The 17,043-nt window shown below is 38.9% G+C and overlaps 1 protein-coding gene across 2 annotated transcripts; it reads right to left on the bottom strand.

Moving 5' to 3' along the window:
* Window positions 1-7,839: 7,839 nt before the first annotated feature.
* KRT222 (keratin 222) lies at window positions 7,840-16,367 on the bottom strand. Of its 2 annotated transcripts, none has more exons than XM_054593619.1 (6): window positions 16,196-16,367; window positions 12,998-13,126; window positions 12,045-12,265; window positions 9,719-9,792; window positions 9,407-9,542; window positions 7,840-8,984 (listed from the first exon to the last, which is right to left on the bottom strand). In XM_054593619.1, exons 1-6 carry the CDS (start codon window positions 16,289-16,291, stop codon window positions 8,756-8,758), a joined length of 885 nt encoding a protein of 294 aa, XP_054449594.1. In that variant the 5' UTR covers window positions 16,292-16,367; the 3' UTR covers window positions 7,840-8,755. The 2 variants fall into 2 exon arrangements, with proteins under 2 accessions (XP_054449594.1, XP_054449595.1); XM_054593620.1 differs by having other exon boundaries at window positions 16,114-16,325.
* Between the last annotated feature and the right edge of the window lie 676 nt (window positions 16,368-17,043).

Genomic DNA, 17,043 nt, shown 5'->3' with positions numbered 1-17,043 from the left:
CGTCACCCGACTGTCTTTAGAAAAATAAACCTCCTTTTGAGGGTGCGTGATGCTTCGTACAGTCAAGGATATTTTTTCAGACCCTATACGTTCCTCAATACTCCGCGAATCTGGGTAATTTCCCAACCGGGCGCCGATTCGTCACGGCGGAGACGGCGGAGGGGGCCCGTCCGCCCGAAAGACCGGGGTTCCGCTGTCGTCAGGGGCAGCGGTGGCGCCAGTGGCGGCCAGCGAGGAGGCCGGGAGTGCGAGGCTGCGCCAAGGGACGTGGGAGCCACGGCTTCGGCTCCACGCGCGGGGCCGGAAGACGGCGGGAGTCGGTCGGGCGTGAGGCCCCGGAACCACTGTGGCCGCGCTGGTGGCGCGCCGCCCGGGCCAGTCTCCGGTCGTGCCCGCCCCAAGATTTTTTTTTTCCGGTCTTTTTATTTCCTCTTTCTGTAAGAATGCGAGTGTGCACTTTAGCAAGCCGAGGATGGAGGCGCGGAGTTTCTGTTCCCACAGGCACCTCTCAGGGCCCCTTGCCTTAACGACACGAATTTTTTCACTTTTTCCAAGATCGAGTCAGGTGCAGTTGCCACTGGTTTCCGAGCCAAGGCCCAGAGATGTTAATCCCTGGCCCTAGGTTGTGTGCCTTTGCAGCGTCAGGGTGCCACTGGTCTTTCTTGCCCGTTGTTGTGTTGGCTCATTGGGTTCCCACGGCCGGGAACGCTTACCCCCCAACTTTTCAGCTTTAACTTGTATGTCCTTTTGAATCCGGCTCACACGTCTTTTTGTGATGCCCTCCTGCGCCAACCCTCGTCCCCACTCCATTGTTCTTTGACATGTTTGTTGTAATCTGTATCCAATCCCTTGCACCAGAGTGCGTTTGTCATCATCTCCAGTGCATTATGAGGGTCTTGAAAGCAAAGGTTCAGTCATCCTCATTGGTCATCTTCGCGTTGCGGGTGTCTACTGACGGCTTGACCCATGGCTAGATGGTCAATAAATGTGTATTCAGGCAGCTTTCTGGTCTAGTCCAGGGCTCTTTATACTAAATCATGAATATGTTAGTTTACCCGTTAGTAGCCCTGCCTTGAATATATAAACATCTGGCAGATGTTGCGGGCCACTGTGGGGGGAAAACAGCGTTGACATTTAGAGTGACAGGTTGAATTCTTGGACTGCTCTTAGCCATCATCTGGGGGGTGCCAGCAGTGACTAGGGCATCTCTAGAAATGGGTAAAGCCTAGGAACGTGACACTCTGTCCAAGTCTCCCACCTCCAATATTTTTTAATGAAGTTGAAGAGCATATTGAAGGGAAAGACAAGGGGTCATCACATGATAACAGAGTCTTGAGCAGTGCTTGAGATAATGTACATGAAATTGCTTTTTTAAAAAAAATATAAAAGCATCAGAGACATGTAAAAGATTAACATAAGATACATGCAGGCTTCAGCAGAAACCCCAGTACTTCCTTTCTCTGACCTCATTCAGCAACTCCAATTGGTTTCTTCCTGCCTTTGGGATTATGGTGAAAGGGACTGGGCAAGTGTCCTGCTAGGGTACATGCTCTGTTGTGTCATCTCTATGCCATCTTCTGAAAAAGAGCTGCGGGTGCTGAATATTAGAAACAAAGCACACTGCAGAGGGAAAGGGGACGGGGCGCAAAAATGGTGGAAAAGGGAAGGAGGGGATTCCAGTGGAGCAGTGACATTGATACATTCTCACTTCCTGACCTTTATTCATGTTTTCACCTGAGTAGGTCTTTCTCAACCTGGTTAAAGTTGCAGCCAACCTTCACTCTGTTTATGGTCTGTCCTTTGTTTTTTCTATATAGCACTTATCTCCACCTAACATTTATTGTGTATTTATTTTGTTGTCTTTCTTATCAGAATAAAAGCTCCTTGAGGGTGGGGACTTTTGACCTCTGGAAAGTAAGGTGAAGGGAGTATGGGAATGAAAAAGTTGTCTTTGAGAAGATGTGCAAAATAAGAAGGAAGAGAAGGAAAATGTAAAGAAAAAAATATCTTTCCTGGTCTGGGAATTAATATGAGAGAAAGAGAAGACTCACTTATACAAGTTGTTTTTCTAAAGCAAACAGATATTGATATTTATGGTGACGATAGACTTGTTGGCTGCATCACTATATGACAATTTAAACTCTTATTACGGTTGGGGGGGGCTAGGTGAAATGGGCTAGGCCCAAGTAGTTAGTTTTCTTTCTGTCAGTAAGATCCAGGACTTAGCCTTCTTTCCTCTCTGACCCTACTCATACTTTTTCTTTTTTAATCCTCACCTGAGGACATTTTTTCATTTCTTTTTTTTCTTTTCCATGTTTTGTTTGTTTGTTTGTTTGTTTGTTTTTGAGAGAGGGGAAGGGAGAAGGAGAGTGAGAGAGAGAGAAAGAGAAACATTAGTTGCCTTCAATACATGCCTGGGCCAGGGATGGAACCCGCAACCTAGGTATATGCGGGGATCAAACCTGCAAACTTTCTGTTCACAGGACGATGCTCCAGCCAACTAAGCCACACTTGCCAGGGCCCTATTCATACTTTTTGAGGTTCCTCTTCCCCCAAAACAAGGGAAGCCAAAACTAGTGAGTGATTAAGCTGGGGTTCAAGCCCAGGTCTCCAATTTTTTTCCGTATTTCTGTGGGAAGAAGTTGGAGATGGGGACAGAACTGGGGGTAGGAGGAGAACCATGGCTGGGAAGGAAGAAGAAAAAGGAGAAAAGGGAGAGATCATGGCAAACCTGCACCCTTGAACCCCTGGTGGTCCATGGGTAGGCTCTAGGAAGTCTGTGAACCTTTAAAACTGTGCACATGTTTATGAGCTCCGCCCCCCTGCCTCCAATAGAGGGTTAGTAGTTTAACAGATTTAAAAAAAAAGTCTGTGACTCAAGGAAGATTTTGAACCAACCACTGAGCCATATAGTTTGCCTGTGGTATGTTTTAATGAAGCTTTTTTAATGATTTTTTTTTTTCCCCTTAGGGAAAGGGAGAACAGAACTCTGCCTGGGCCAAAGAGCTTATAAAAGTCTGGTTATAGGTGATGTGATGAAACAGGCTGTTTCTGTGGAAGCAGAAGAAATTATGCCGATTCATTTTCTACTGCTAGATAGTTGTGAAATACTGAAGGCCAGCAGATTTCCAGGACAGGGTGACTCATGGTGTTTTATAGAATTGGACAAAGTATGGATTGTTTTACAACCTTCTGAATTACCTTCAAAATACCTTGAGGATTTGGAATGTGAGCTTTGGCACATGGTGTGGAAAAGTATGAAATGTTTGAAAACAGGATGGTCCCGCAGAATCCGGGGTATGATCTATCATTCACAGACCTTATTTGAGGGTCTAGGGCAGGAGTGGGCAAAATGTAGCTGTCAGCCAGATCCTGGCTGCCTCCTGTTTTTGGAGTTTTATTAGAACATACCGAAGCCTGTTTATTTACATGTTTATAGCTGCTTTCAGCTACAAGGGCCGAGATGTATAGTTGCTAGGGATGATGTGGCCCAAAGTTATCCTACTGGCAGGGATGTCCAACCTTTTGGCGTCTCTGGACCACACCGGAAGAAGAGTTGTTCTGGATCACACATTAAATACACAAACACTAATAAAAATTGATGAGCAATAAAAGGTTTTAAGTAAATTTACGATTTTGTGTTGGGCTGTATCCATAGCCATTCTGGGCTGCATGTGGCTTGCAGGCTGTGGGTTGGACACCCCTGGTAGGATCTAAGTGTGTGAGGCAAACGAGAAAGCTTGTACTAATTTCTACATATACCTTATTTCAAAGTGTTTATTTGTAGTATGTCCATGAATGTTGGCAATCTGTGCCTGCATGCTGGCCATAACTTGTAAACACAGATGCAAATTCTGCCCTGAGCACTAACTTTTTAAAAATTTCATATGTTGATAATTTAATGTGTCTATGCAGATTATTTAACTAAAGTTTATTTTTATTTTTTAATTATATTCTATTGATTATGCTATTAAAGTTGTCCTACTTTCCCCCCCTTTTTCTCCCTCTACCCAGCACCCCCTAATCCCTCAGGCAATCCCCCCACCATTGTTCATGTCCATGGGTGATGCATATAAGTTCTTTGGCTACTCTATTTCCTATACTGTACTTTACCTCTCTATGGCTATTCTGTAACTACCTATTTGTACTTCTTAATCCCCTCACCTCTTCACCCATTCTCCCCCCCACCCCTCCCCATCTGGCAGCCTTCTGGTAACCAACTTCTCTTGCTCTTAGGAGTCTCTCTCTCTCTTTAACCTTTGGCCTTTTAATAAGAATGTGTCTTGGAGTGGTCCTCTTTGCATCCAGCATAATTGGAACTCTGTGCTTCCTAGACTTGCATGTCTATTTCCTTCACCAAATTATGGAAGTTTTCTTTCACCATTTTTTCAGATTTCCAATTTCTTGTTCTTTCTCTTGTACCCCTATGAGGCGAATGTTGGACCTCTTGAAGTTATCCCAGAGGCTGCTTATACTTTCCTCATTTTTTTGGAATCTTTTTTCTTGTCCTTCTGCATGGTTGTTTTTTCCTTCCTTATGCTCCAAATCATCGATATGATTCTTGGCTTCATCCATTCTACTGTTGTTTCCCTGTAAATTTCTTTATTTCAGTTAATGTATCCTTCTTTTCCAACTGGGTCTTTTTTATGCTGCTGAGGTCCTCACTAAGTTCCTTGAGCATCCTTATAACCACTGTTTTGAACTCTGCATCTGATAGGTTGCTTATCTCCATTTTGTTCAGCAATTTTTCTGGAATTTTGATCTGTTCTTTGACTTGGTCTGTGTTTCTTTGTCTCCTTGTTTTGGCAGCCTCCCGGTGTTTGTTTTATACGTATTAGGTAGAGCTGCTTTGAATCCATGTCTTGGTAGTGTGGCTTAATGTAGTAGGTGTCCAGTGGCACAGCCTCCTCTATCACCCAAGCTGGATACTCAAGATGCACCCTTTGTGTGGGCTGAGTAACACCTTCCTCTTCTAGTTGAGCTTTGGTTGCTGTTGGCAGATCAATGGGAGGAATTTTCCCAGGTGAGTCAGCTTCAAGGACTGGATATGACCACTGACCACCAACCTCTGCATGGAGGGTCAGCTGTGCAGGGGCAAGGTGGTGGTGGTCTGGTGTGGTCTGTAGCTGTCCACTGGCTGCGTTGGCCCTGGGGTTTCCTGCGTAGTGAAGGCCAAGGTCAGCTCCCGCCTGTGTTTTGCCCAGGGCACCCTGCCTGAGTTGTAAAGCAATCTGAGATGGCTGCTACTTGTGCTGGGCTTGGAGACTCCCAGATGAAGCCAAATTCTGACTCTAATCTGGCTGCTGTTAGGGCTAACTGAAGTCAGCTGTTGCTTGTTTGGAGCCAAGATGAGCCATTCTTATGGAAAAGCAGTTTGGGTGGGCTGGTAAATTGGGTGGCATAGAGCCTGTATGGATCTCCAAGGTGGGTCACACAGTGTTAGCCAGGTTATGGAGTTTCAGATATGGCACCAGTCTACTGGCTTTGCGGGGTGATGGATCATCAAAGGGACAATGGCCTCTGCTCGTCCTGATGCCAGACACTTCAGTTTCTCCCTATAAACCACTGTTGCCCTTCAAGCTGCCACCTCCATGCTGGGGCTCAGAGGGAGCAAGTCTGAGAAGGTGAGTCTGTGTGTGGGTTCCCCAAAAGGAATGGCTTGGGGCTTCAGCAGCCTCTTCCACCGATTCAATCCCTGCTGGTTTTTGCAGCCAGAAGCTGTAGGGATTTATCTTCTTGGCACTGGAATCCTGGGCTGGGAGCTGGTGTGGCTCAGGGTCTCTCCTCGCTCCTGAGATACCCCTCCAGAACTTTTATCCACGTGGGGGTGGAGCCAGCCTGTTGCATATCCACACCCCTCCCACCAGTCCGGATGGATGTGGTTTCTTCAGTTTCGCAGTTGTCAGACTTCCATTCAACTGGATTTCTGATGTTCCTAAGTGATGAGTGTTCTATATTTTAGTTGTAATTTTGATGTGGTTGTGCAAAGAGGCGAGCCATGTCTCTTTTAACTAAAGTTTAATTTTGGCCCATGTACCATGTTTCCATTTGAAACCTTTAAACTAATTCATGCACTTTTTGACTCTAAAGAACATTTTTGTGCTTTCAAAACTATCATGATAGCACAGCTCAAACTGGGTATCTCACTGGGAAAGAATGACTCTTCTGGAAGTAAAGAATTTAAAAAATTCTCATTACCTGTTGTATTTTAAACTATTAACTTAATCATTGTCAGCTATAATCGTTTTCACAAATTCTTTCCCAATGGCAATTTTCATCCAAATAGTACTGTGGATTTGGGTAGGGCTGTGCGAGATATTTTCACATGCATAGTCTCGGCATTATTACCAAGTCCCACCTTTCCCTTTGTTTTCAAGTGTTTCCTGGGGAAACTGAAGTGATTCCTTCTGGGTTTCATGGGGAATTAGTGACAGGGCCAGGGCGGGACCCTGTAATTGTCAATCATTAGAATGACTCTTTATTTTTGTATTTTGTTATGGAGGCATCTGTTTTTAATTATTCCAGAAAAACAGAAGAATATTAATTTGTATTTATCTATAAAATGAGGATAGTATTATACATCCTGTAGGACTGGTGTAAGGATTAGTGTTTATGTACAAGTGTGCTGAGTACAGTGTGAGGAGCAGGATATTTTGCAAGTGGTGGCTACTGTTACAGGATTATGGGATTATTTTGATTTTTTTATTAGAATATACCATTTTTAATTTTTCTTTTGTTAAAGTATAAAAAAATTCTTTGTCATGCATGGTTACAATTTTCTTCATTCCCCCAAGTGAGCAAACCATATTAGAAAGATTTAACTCAACACAATGTCTCAAATTCAAACACAATGCAGATTTAGAGTTTGTTTCCATTTTTTTTTATTGTAGTGTTTTCATTTCCTTTGGTAAATTCATATCCCAATTTAAAATGCCCCAAAGCAAATAAAACTTTGTTATAAATTCAAGTACTGTATTTTAAAATGTACATGTGACACACAATAGTTGCATAGTGGAATTACTATTACAAGCAATTACATTCATGATGCCCAGTACTAAGTTTATACACTGCATATTGATTACACTAGGTATATTGCATATGATTACTGTTGCTTAGTACAGTAACTTTAGTACACTAGTTTATATGATTGCATTTTTCAAAGCTTTAATGAAGTTAGTAGCATTTAATATTGAATTAAAACACTATTACGTATAGGATGTATATTTAGGTTAGATGCTTTGCAAGAATAAGCACTTAACATGCTGCTGTATTGTTAAGCAATACAGCAAAGGGACAACAAAATTATCCCTTCCACTAAATAGAATAAGCCAGGCAAAAAATAATCGGAACTAATTGAAAGAAAAATTTTAACTTTATATCCCTGTACTATGTTAAAGATTATTTAACATAATTTTCTTCTGGTTAAAATATACTTTAATTTTTTGGTTGAAATAAAGGAGTCGGGGTGGGGGGAGAGAGAGAGAGAGAGAGAGAGATTGAAAAGGCCATACTAAAATTCTAACATAGCTGTAGCCCTTGGATGATACTTTAGCTGGGAAAAAAGTATTGTGAGTGGTACTCAACATTTTTTTCTGTTTAGAAAAAAATTAATAGCCTATAAATTTCTAATGTTTAAAACAGGTATTTATTATTTAAGCTCTTAAAATAAATATACCTGTATTAAACAAATAAGGTTGTTTAAAAAACATTGCAACAAAACTTGACTTATTCACAAATATATTTTCTATCCATATTTATTACAGTTTGAACAATTTAAAAACATAAATCCTGCAAATACTCTTAGCTTAGATAACAACAGTGTTATCTTAATTCACATAAATGATTTCAGGAAATATTTATAAGACTTTCTATAGTATTTTACCTAATGCTCATATCAAATACTCTAGTTAATCACATAACTTTACAGATGGAAGAGCAGGGATGGTGAGAGGTTGGATAATGTTCTAGAAACTGTAGTAATCAGCTTTTCATATTTTATACAGCTGGCCTCGTGTGTGTGTGTGTGTGTATGTGTGTGAGAGAGAGAAGACAATAAAGTCTTCTGGAAATCAGATAATGAATACAAAATACAAAATAATACTTTAGATGAAGATTAATTTTATTTAATCAAATTAGCACTGGGCTATTTTCTATAGTTTGCTCAAAACTGCTTATAGAAAGTAATTTATTTTTCTAAATATGCAAAGGATTGTCTCAAAAGGAAAAATTTTGGTTAAGTGGATAGGGAGTCCCCTTTAAAAGTTTGTTTATAATTGTTTTTCAATTTTAAAAAATCTTTTTAGATTTAACCAGTCATACAATAGTGTGACAATAACTCAGTGTGATTCTTAATGTAATAAAATAATATTTAGATAAATTATTTCCTTTTCCTTAGAGTATTCAGCCATTGAGTAAAATTTCAAAGACTTAACTAAACCACTAACAATTATAGTCTCTGATAAAATTTCAAGGGAACAAAAACGACTACTTTGAGAATAAATAAAATAGAAACTCCACTGAACTTCTGATTTTATTTTTAAGCTTCCCCTTTCCAAAAAATACATCCACAGTTAGATTCAGAGAAATTTTGTCCCTTGCCATTTTTTTTCCCCTGAAGAGAGTCACACATTGATCATAACATACACACTTAACTTACCATACGTATTTAACTTCCGTTTGGGACAGAAGGCGGTCAGCATGGCCCACCCTGGTCCATCCTACTGTCATTTCAAATCAAGTCAACACTGTCTTTGGACTAATTAGCTGCTGATGGAGATTTGATAGAGGGAATACTGCATGATCTCCTCATGATAAGCCTGACTTCTATATCTGGTAGATTATCCTGTTTAGTCTGTAAACACCCTTCATCAGTGGCTGCTAAATGAAGATCAAACCGAAGAGAAACAGATTTTTTCCTTAATCGAGGGTTATCTTTAAAGAAGGAACCTTCCCATTCTTTAATAACTTCATCCACTTTCTCTGTCCTGAAATGATAAAATAAACCTTTCCATATGAGGTATGGATATATTTAAAATATGCAGTATGTATTCCATATGAAAAAGAAATCAAGAAGTTTGAATAATTTATAATTTATATTTACATTTTAAGTTTAGTTGACAATTTACATCATGGAATTTATAACTTACATACTTTTAAAAATCATATGAATATAATTTCAAGGAATTCTATGGAACTCTCATATATTGGCGTATTTTTAGAATAATGGTGAATTAAGGATTGAGCATTCCTTCATGAATTTTTGTTTATGTATATTCACTCGTGTCAGATTAAAAATCACAGCATATTAAAATTATGTTTGGAAACATTCAAAGCTTACTGAGATTATTCCATTGAAGTTCATTTCCTTGCATGTTTATTATTTCTTAGTCAAGATTAATTTACTTACTGAATAGTGCCATGAGCTTCTGTGCTCTCCTTCACGATATTCCCATTTAATATTGCCTGTTTGGTCGCTGTTTCCACTTTTTCATTCTCACACTTTTGTGGGACTTTTGTTGAAAAAGATATTTCATTTATAATGGCTGTGAAAATTTTATGTATGAAATATTAAATTACAATGTTGAAGAATTTACTAATCACAGTCAATTTATGTCAAAATTTATTTAAATATTGCTTATTTTTGCTATGTTAGAGTGTTTATGATCCCTACAAATAACACTTCAGTCTTCAAATTAGTTCATTTATATCAGAAACTCACCTGAAGGTAAAAGAAAACCAACTCTACTTGTAGGTTTTTGTTCTTTTTTCCCTCCTTGGATACAACCATAATATCTGAAATTGGAAAGAATTATATTATAGGAGCAACAATGTCCTGGCAGATAATTGAAACAAATGGTCACCAATAGAGAATAGATGAATATTCATACAATGGAAATGCTATTTTCCAGTGAAAATAAATGAACTAAGGGTACCCTGGATCTTATGGATGAATCTCCCAAATATAATACTGCATAAAAAAAAAGTAAATTGTAGATAATTTTATAAAGATTAAAATTATATACAAAACAATTTCATATTTTGTTTGTGGATACATATATATTAATATAAAGGAGTTTGAGACTAATCATCAAATTCTGGAGCCAAGCTCCACTGCGGCGGGAGGATGAGATGGGGGGATGCGGGTCAGGTGCGGCGGAGGTACGAGGGTCGCGGCGCTGGCACACTTCAACAACAGTGTACGTGTTTCACCGCCTGAGCTGCGGAAGTGCGTACATGGGAGTTCCTTGTATTTTTCTGGATACTTTCTTGTATATATTAAATATAGCATAATAAAAATTGTATTATAGGAACATTAAAGTCCAAGTTACTGATATCTTGAAGGATTAGGAATTAAATAAAATTCACAACCCTTTATTTTATTTAATGATAAATTATATGTGTATTTACATAACACTGTTTTAAGCACTTGACGATTTAATCATCACAGCTTAATCTTTACAGATTAATTTATTTAATCTTCATAGGATTTATTCAATCCTATGAGGTAGGTAATATTTTTTCCATTTTATAGATGAGAAAACTGATGTACAGCGGGTTTAGTAACTTCCCTGGCATCACTCAGCAAGTAAATGGTATATTTTGAATTTAACTTATGTTTTTCAAAGATTTAGGAAACGTCAAAACATAGGTTAGAGCAGTTTCATCTAGTTTTATAGAAGACTCAGGATTCTGAAGCAAGCAAGAATAAAGGTTTCTTTTTAAAGAAGAGATACATGTAGCCTTGGCTGTGTGGCTCAGGGGATTGAGCACCGGCCTGCAAACCAAAGGGTCTCTGGTTCGATTCCCAGTCAGAGCACATGCCCGGGTTGCCGGCCAGGTCCCCAGTGAGGGGCGCGTGTGAGGATCACACATTGATGTTTCTCTCCCTCTCTTTCTCCCTCCCATCCCCTCCCTCTAGAAAGAAAGAAATTAAAATCCTTTTTTAAAAAAGTAAAGAAATGGTACATATATACAATGAAATATGAATCAGGCATAAAAAATAACGAAATCTTGTCATTTGCAACAACATGGATGGACCTAGAGGGTATTGTGCTGAGTGGAGTCAGAGAAAGACAAATACCATATGATTTCATTTATATGTGGAATCTAAAAAACAAAATAAATGAACAAGCAGACCAGAAAAGACTCAGATACGGAGAACATTTTGATAGTTGCCAGATGGGAAGGGGCTTGGGGGGATAGGTGCAAAAGACAAAGGGATTAAGAAGTACAAATTGGTAGTTACAGAATAGTCATGGGGATGTTAGAACAGTACAGGGAATGTAGTCAATAATGTTATAATGATTATGTATGGTGTTAGATGGGTCTAATCACTAGGTTGCATGCCAGAAACTAATATTATATTGTATGTCAACTGTACTTGAACATTAAAAAATTATTTTAAAAAGAATAAAGTTTTCTTTTTATCAGAACATGGAAAATTGGAGGTTGTGCTGTGTTCAAAGCCATATGACCTTAAAAGTGATTGCAGATTATGAAACTGAATGAATGAGAATTCCTCTTTGATAGCTTTTGTTAATCAGGACATCGGGAAGTCTTCTAAATCCTCCAAACACCAATTACTTTCCATGGCCGTAATATTTTGGTGTTTGGTGTGTAAGAGGAGTGGGCCTTTGTTGGGGGTGTGCAGTAATAATAGTTTTCCAAACTTTCCTTCCAAGTGGTTCATATAAGGCAATGACTAATTCTAAAAAGGTTTGCATGGAAAGGAAAGTGAGAATGTTTAGAAAGGTCATTTTTGCATCAATTGGGAATTGTTTACATTTTGTTCTAGGCCTGATATGCACTCTGTTGTAGCTAATGTGACTGACTTTGGCTGTTCTGTCCATAACGTGTGGAGGCTAGAAGTAGTCCTTCCTCATCCTCTTTGCAGTGCGTACTAATCGTGTTTTACTGTAGAAACTCAGTGAGCATGCCATGGTGGTGACGGCTTTTTTAGATTCAATGTCTCTGAGTGCATCGACAATGACGCAAGTGGCTCTGCATTGCCTGCCACTTGTCATGAACTCTATGGTATTAAGTACCTGATTTCTTCCTTTTCTAGGAGGCGGCGGTAAGTTGCTATCTCTTGTTCTAGCCTCATCTTCGTGTTGAGAAGCATCTCATGCTCTTGAAGCTGCTTTTCGATGCCGCGCCTGACTTCCTGTAGCTCTTTTTCTAGTCCTTCAATCACAGCCTCCAGGTCTTGCAGTTGCATCTGGTAATGTTGCTCACTGGCTTGCAGAGAGTTTTCAAGGCCCCTTTCCTGTTTCACATAGATCTTCATCAGTGAACCAGGGAAACAACGTGCGTTTCTGAGATCTGATTGGCAATGTCTTTATTCTATTGTGTTATCTTCTTTCCTAAAAAGGCTGCAGTGATTCTACATCACTTAAGCAAGAGGTGTTTCCTTATAGCTTTATGTATGACCTAAATATTAACTATAAATATATTTTATATAAGTAGTTAGAGAGCTTCCTATTTCAAAGGAATCCTATGATAATTCTTATGGCTGGAAAAAAAATACTAGTGTGATTAACTTACTACTCTTATTTAATGTTTTAAGTATTGAAAGTATAGACTATTGAATAACAAAGCCAAAGCAGACTACTTATAAAAGGCATTTCAGGAAAGTGTTTTAAGTATTTTTCTATTAGCCATCTCAGTAGTATGGGTAAAAGACTCCCCACTGTGGTGACTTTGGATAATGACAGCTCTCTGTTGCCCCACTCCAACAATTAGAGAACCCCATGGTAATAAGCAAGGGCCCCTTCATTTTATAGGTGTGAACTAAACCTTGAGTGATTTGATGACAGCTATTGCCATGAAGGAGGGAGGGGGGCAGTTGAATTAGGACCAGGGATAGAATTCAGTGGCCTCGATTTCTGGCTTACAGTGGGTTTCTCACTGTAAGGTGATGGGATTATTTGTTTCCCCTCTCTTAATCAAGTAACATCCGGGGACTCAATGGGCCGGTCGCTTTGGAAATCATTCTCACCACAGCATGGAGAGATTCAATTTCCACTTGCAGATGGTGCCACTGGCGTCGGGCTTCCTTGAGTTCTGCTTGTGCTGCCTTTAAAGCCTCTTCATCTTTGTCCATTTTTTTGCTTAAATCTTCTTCTAGCTAGAAGAGAGCCAACAACAACAACAGTAACAAAAAAAAGGAAAGAGCACTCTTGAAAATGAGACATTTAAAAGCAATTACAGAAAAATAGCATAGGAATCCAATAATTTTTTTTCTTTAAGTTGTTACATTACAAATGTATGTTTTGGTGCACAGTTACTAATTAATTAAATATGTGAGCAAGTCAATTGCACTCGCAGCCTCTGTATTCTCAGGTGTAAAAGGAACCTCAAAAGTCTCTTCCTACTATGGCAGTCTGTGAAATGCAGGAAAATACACCAATTTTAATGAAAAGTAACAGTTTACAGGATCTAAGAACGAGGCCTCTGCTTCTTAACTTTCCACTATTTGTGGCATTAATAAGGACGGAGGATTGAAATTAGCTGCTATTTCCTCCCATATTTTCTTGTAGGTTGCTTTATAAAAGCAGATAAACAACTATATATCCTAAATTAATCAATTATTGGACTGGGTACATAATGAGTAAATATTGCTGGAAAGTATATTATGAATAATTTAGAAAATTAAGTTATCATAGGCATTAGAGATCCTAAAATAGATTTCTGTGTTAAGCTATCCCACAGTTGATTTATCTTTTTCAATATGATCTTTTTAGAAGGCATGTTAATTTTGGGTATCTAGGGTAGTAGCAAAGAGGACTTATTTATACACTGTTTTCTAAATATTCTTATATTAAATAACAGATAAAATATTTTATTGAATAATTAGCTTTAAATGTTCATATGCTGATGTTGAAATTAAGTGAAAGTATCTTTTGACAGAATTCTCAGCATTTGGTCCCAAGAGCAGCAGGAGCAATGTATGAAATTGGTTGTAATATTTTGAAGCAAAAATTATAACCTTTTTAAGTTCTTAATAAAAATGCATTTTAAAATAAAAAAATTAATATGATGGTACAACAGATTCTTTTTTAAAGGAAGCACTGCAGTAATTGAAAGTCTATGAATAAAGTTTATGGCAAGGTATTAGAGAACAGCATTCATATGTTTCTTTTGGTTTGTTGTTCTTAGCATTGTTAGCAAAAGCAAGCAGCAACACATATCAGAGCGAAAGAAAGTGTTGAGAATTTAGGAAATAGGAGTGCATAAAAATAATGGTATTTACTGGTGTTTTGGATTTTGGAACCAGCAGTGAGGCTTGTGTGGTAGCTAGATTCTGAAGATTCCAATCAACCACACTTCCCAAAATTCATGTCTTTGTGTGTTGGCTTCCACATTGGATCTGGGCGGACCCATGTCTTGCTTTAGCCAGTGGAATGTGGCAGAAGTGTCAGTTCTAGGCCTAAGCCTTAAGAAGTCCTGACACCTTCCACTTCTATGCTTTTGGGAGCCCTGGGCCAACACGTAAGACGTCTGAATATTCTGTTGGAGAGATCATGTAGAGAGGCCAGATGGAGGGACACCCTGAGGTTACATGGTGGCCGGGGGGGGGGGGGGGGCGGGGAGAGAGAGAGAGAGAGGCAGAGAGAGAGAGAGAGGCAGGCCCAGTTGCCTCAGCAGATCCAGCCTTTCAAAAATCCCATCAAGATACCAGACACATGAATGAGCCACCCGGGATGACCCAGCCCAGTTGTGCCCCAAGATGATTGCTGTCCCAGCCAATGTCACATGCGGCGGCAGAGTCACCCCTAATGAACCTAGGCAACCCACAGAAGCAAGAGAAGAAATACACTTTTTCTTAAAAATCTAAGTTTTGGGGTGGTTTGTTATATAGCAATAAATAACTAAAATAGATTATTTTTTTTACTTTGTAATAATTGAATAGGCTTTCTTGAATTTATTTCAGCTGACTTTCTGAATACTTTTAAAACAATCCTCTAAAGTAGATATGTGAGTTGATGCATTTCAACATTGTGACTTGTAAGCTAAATAACCTGTATTTTTACTATTGCAAAAATGAAATGTTTTTTTGGTTTATACTTTTCAGAAATTGTCATTAAAAATTAATTGTCATTATCCCCCCCACTTTGTAAAAGGTGAGTGAACTATTCCAACAGTTAAATATCTCAGTGACTTTGCTTAATCCAGGACAATGATCATCCTTTATAAAGACTGACAATGTTACCCAGAGGTAAAATTTATAATGTTACTAAAAATGAATTGCTAATGAAGTAAAGTCCTATGATTTCCTAGTAATATTTTCCTCCCTCTTGGTGATGATCTTAAGTAAACACTTTGCTGTATTGGGGTGCTTGGAATAGAACTTGAATTCAGATATGGTAGGTAAACTAAAAACAAATTTCTGAATTTTTGTTTCTAAAATATTTGTTCATTTGTTTAAAGATTTGAGACCATAATTGCTAAAAGTAATTATTACTTTAAAACACAGTAAGTCTATGAAATTAGGATTTAGCCTTTATTCAACTTGGCTCTCTCTTGTTTTTAAAACTTAAATATTGCATGCCCAGTATTGGAAATAAACATTCTCATCTTATAGCACAAAAGCAAAAATCTATAATCTAAGTGGAGAGTCTATCAATTTGGAGAATTTTGTTTGTCCCCAATTTATATCAGAATTGTTCTGAATGCCATGCTCACATACTCAAATAACTTCTATTTATAATGATCTGGTATAAAACTGAATTCATTAAAAAGGTTTAGAAATATTTTACTTAGTTTTTCTCTAAAAGTGTCCAAGCTAATATATCTTACTATAAAGCTTGCCATTTTTAAGATGTTATTTAAATTATCTCTATAAATAGCTCCGTAAGATCTTTGAAGGGTATTTGAAATGCTTCCCCTTGGAGGATGTCTTAAAAGAGGTTCGAGTGCACCATTTTATTGTATGTTGATCCCAGGTTTTATTAAGGATAGTTACCTCGTAATTCATATAAAAATGGATCACCATATATCTCATGGTCATTTAACAGTGTAATCACAGCATCTCCCCCGAAAGTCCCCGTCAGATTGCAGTAAAACCTAAATTCCTTCCCCAGTATACGCTGCATTGAAAAGGAAATACTGTACCTCAGAGAGGCCGGGACAGGAATTGGGTAGACATGGATTGTCTCCTTATCCTGGAAGGTGTCTGTCTGTATGAAATCATTACCTGGATCCTTGTTGAGAGCACGGTCTCTATCTGATTTCTGGTGAGGAGCTTTTCATAGTTTGCCCTGATCTCATTGAGTAGCTGGGACAGCTCCATTCTGTTCCCATCCTCCACCTTGGCTAACTGAACCTTATCGATAGGATGAGTCGCTGCTGCAGCGCTGCTCTGTCTGCTTCCGAGCCCTGAGCACTGTGGAGCCTTAAAGAGGCAGAGCTCCTTTTTCAGAAGCCACGGAAATTCCCGGGTTGCTAATCAATTATGCAAATATTTGGTAAATCCTTTTCTCCTGTTGGTATAGTAGCAGTGTCAGACCCTCCAAAAAGGAAGGAAGGAAGGAAAGAAGGAAGGAAGGAAGGAAGGAAGGGAGGGAGGGAGGAAGGAAGGAAGGAAACATCCTCAGTATTCCTGAAGTGGTTCTCTCTAAAACGGAACACTTTTGGGGAAAAAAAGTAATTTATCTTGTGGAAAAGAAATGGGGCATGGTATAAAGAAAATTATATTTTGATTTCCCAAGATATTGCATGGAAATAAATCTGGGCCCCAAAATATGATAGCTGAACTTTTCCTTCCCAGTTTTCCTCACTTTCCAATTTGTTGAATTCTTTAAACAAATGCTGTGGTTGGGCATTAGGATATGTTGTCAGTTTTGGATATTCTGACAGTTATTGGAAACAGCTACCACCAGATTCAGTTGACAGTTGTCATTAGCCACAGGACTGATTGACTGTATTTCCTCAAGTGCACGCTGCGGGCCTGACGGCGGGTTTGATGTCCTGGGGTGAGTTCCGGAAGGCGTATTACACAGGAGGCCATAGCCAGAGAGAGGTGCCAACAGAGTACAAGAGCTG

The sequence above is a fragment of the Pteronotus mesoamericanus genome, unplaced genomic scaffold (assembly GCF_021234165.1).
Source record: "Pteronotus mesoamericanus isolate MK-2021 breed Mesoamerican mustached bat unplaced genomic scaffold, CSHL_Meso_final scaffold_476, whole genome shotgun sequence".
NCBI classification, from domain to species: domain Eukaryota; kingdom Metazoa; phylum Chordata; class Mammalia; order Chiroptera; family Mormoopidae; genus Pteronotus; species Pteronotus mesoamericanus.
Note: the sequence above shows the minus strand (reverse complement) of the source record. Positions and strands in the feature narration are given on the sequence as shown.

Coding starts and splice junctions, on each gene's coding strand:
- KRT222 (XM_054593619.1), bottom strand. CDS start 16,291: ATGGAGCTGTCCCAGCTACTCAATGAGATCAGGGCAAACTATGAAAAG. Junction 12,266..12,997: donor TTGAATCTCTCCATGCTGTG/GTGAGAATGATT, acceptor TATGTGAAACAG/GAAAGGGGCCTTGAAAACTC. Junction 9,793..12,044: donor CTAGAAAAGGAAGAAATCAG/GTACTTAATACC, acceptor TTCCAATTTCAG/ATATTATGGTTGTATCCAAG.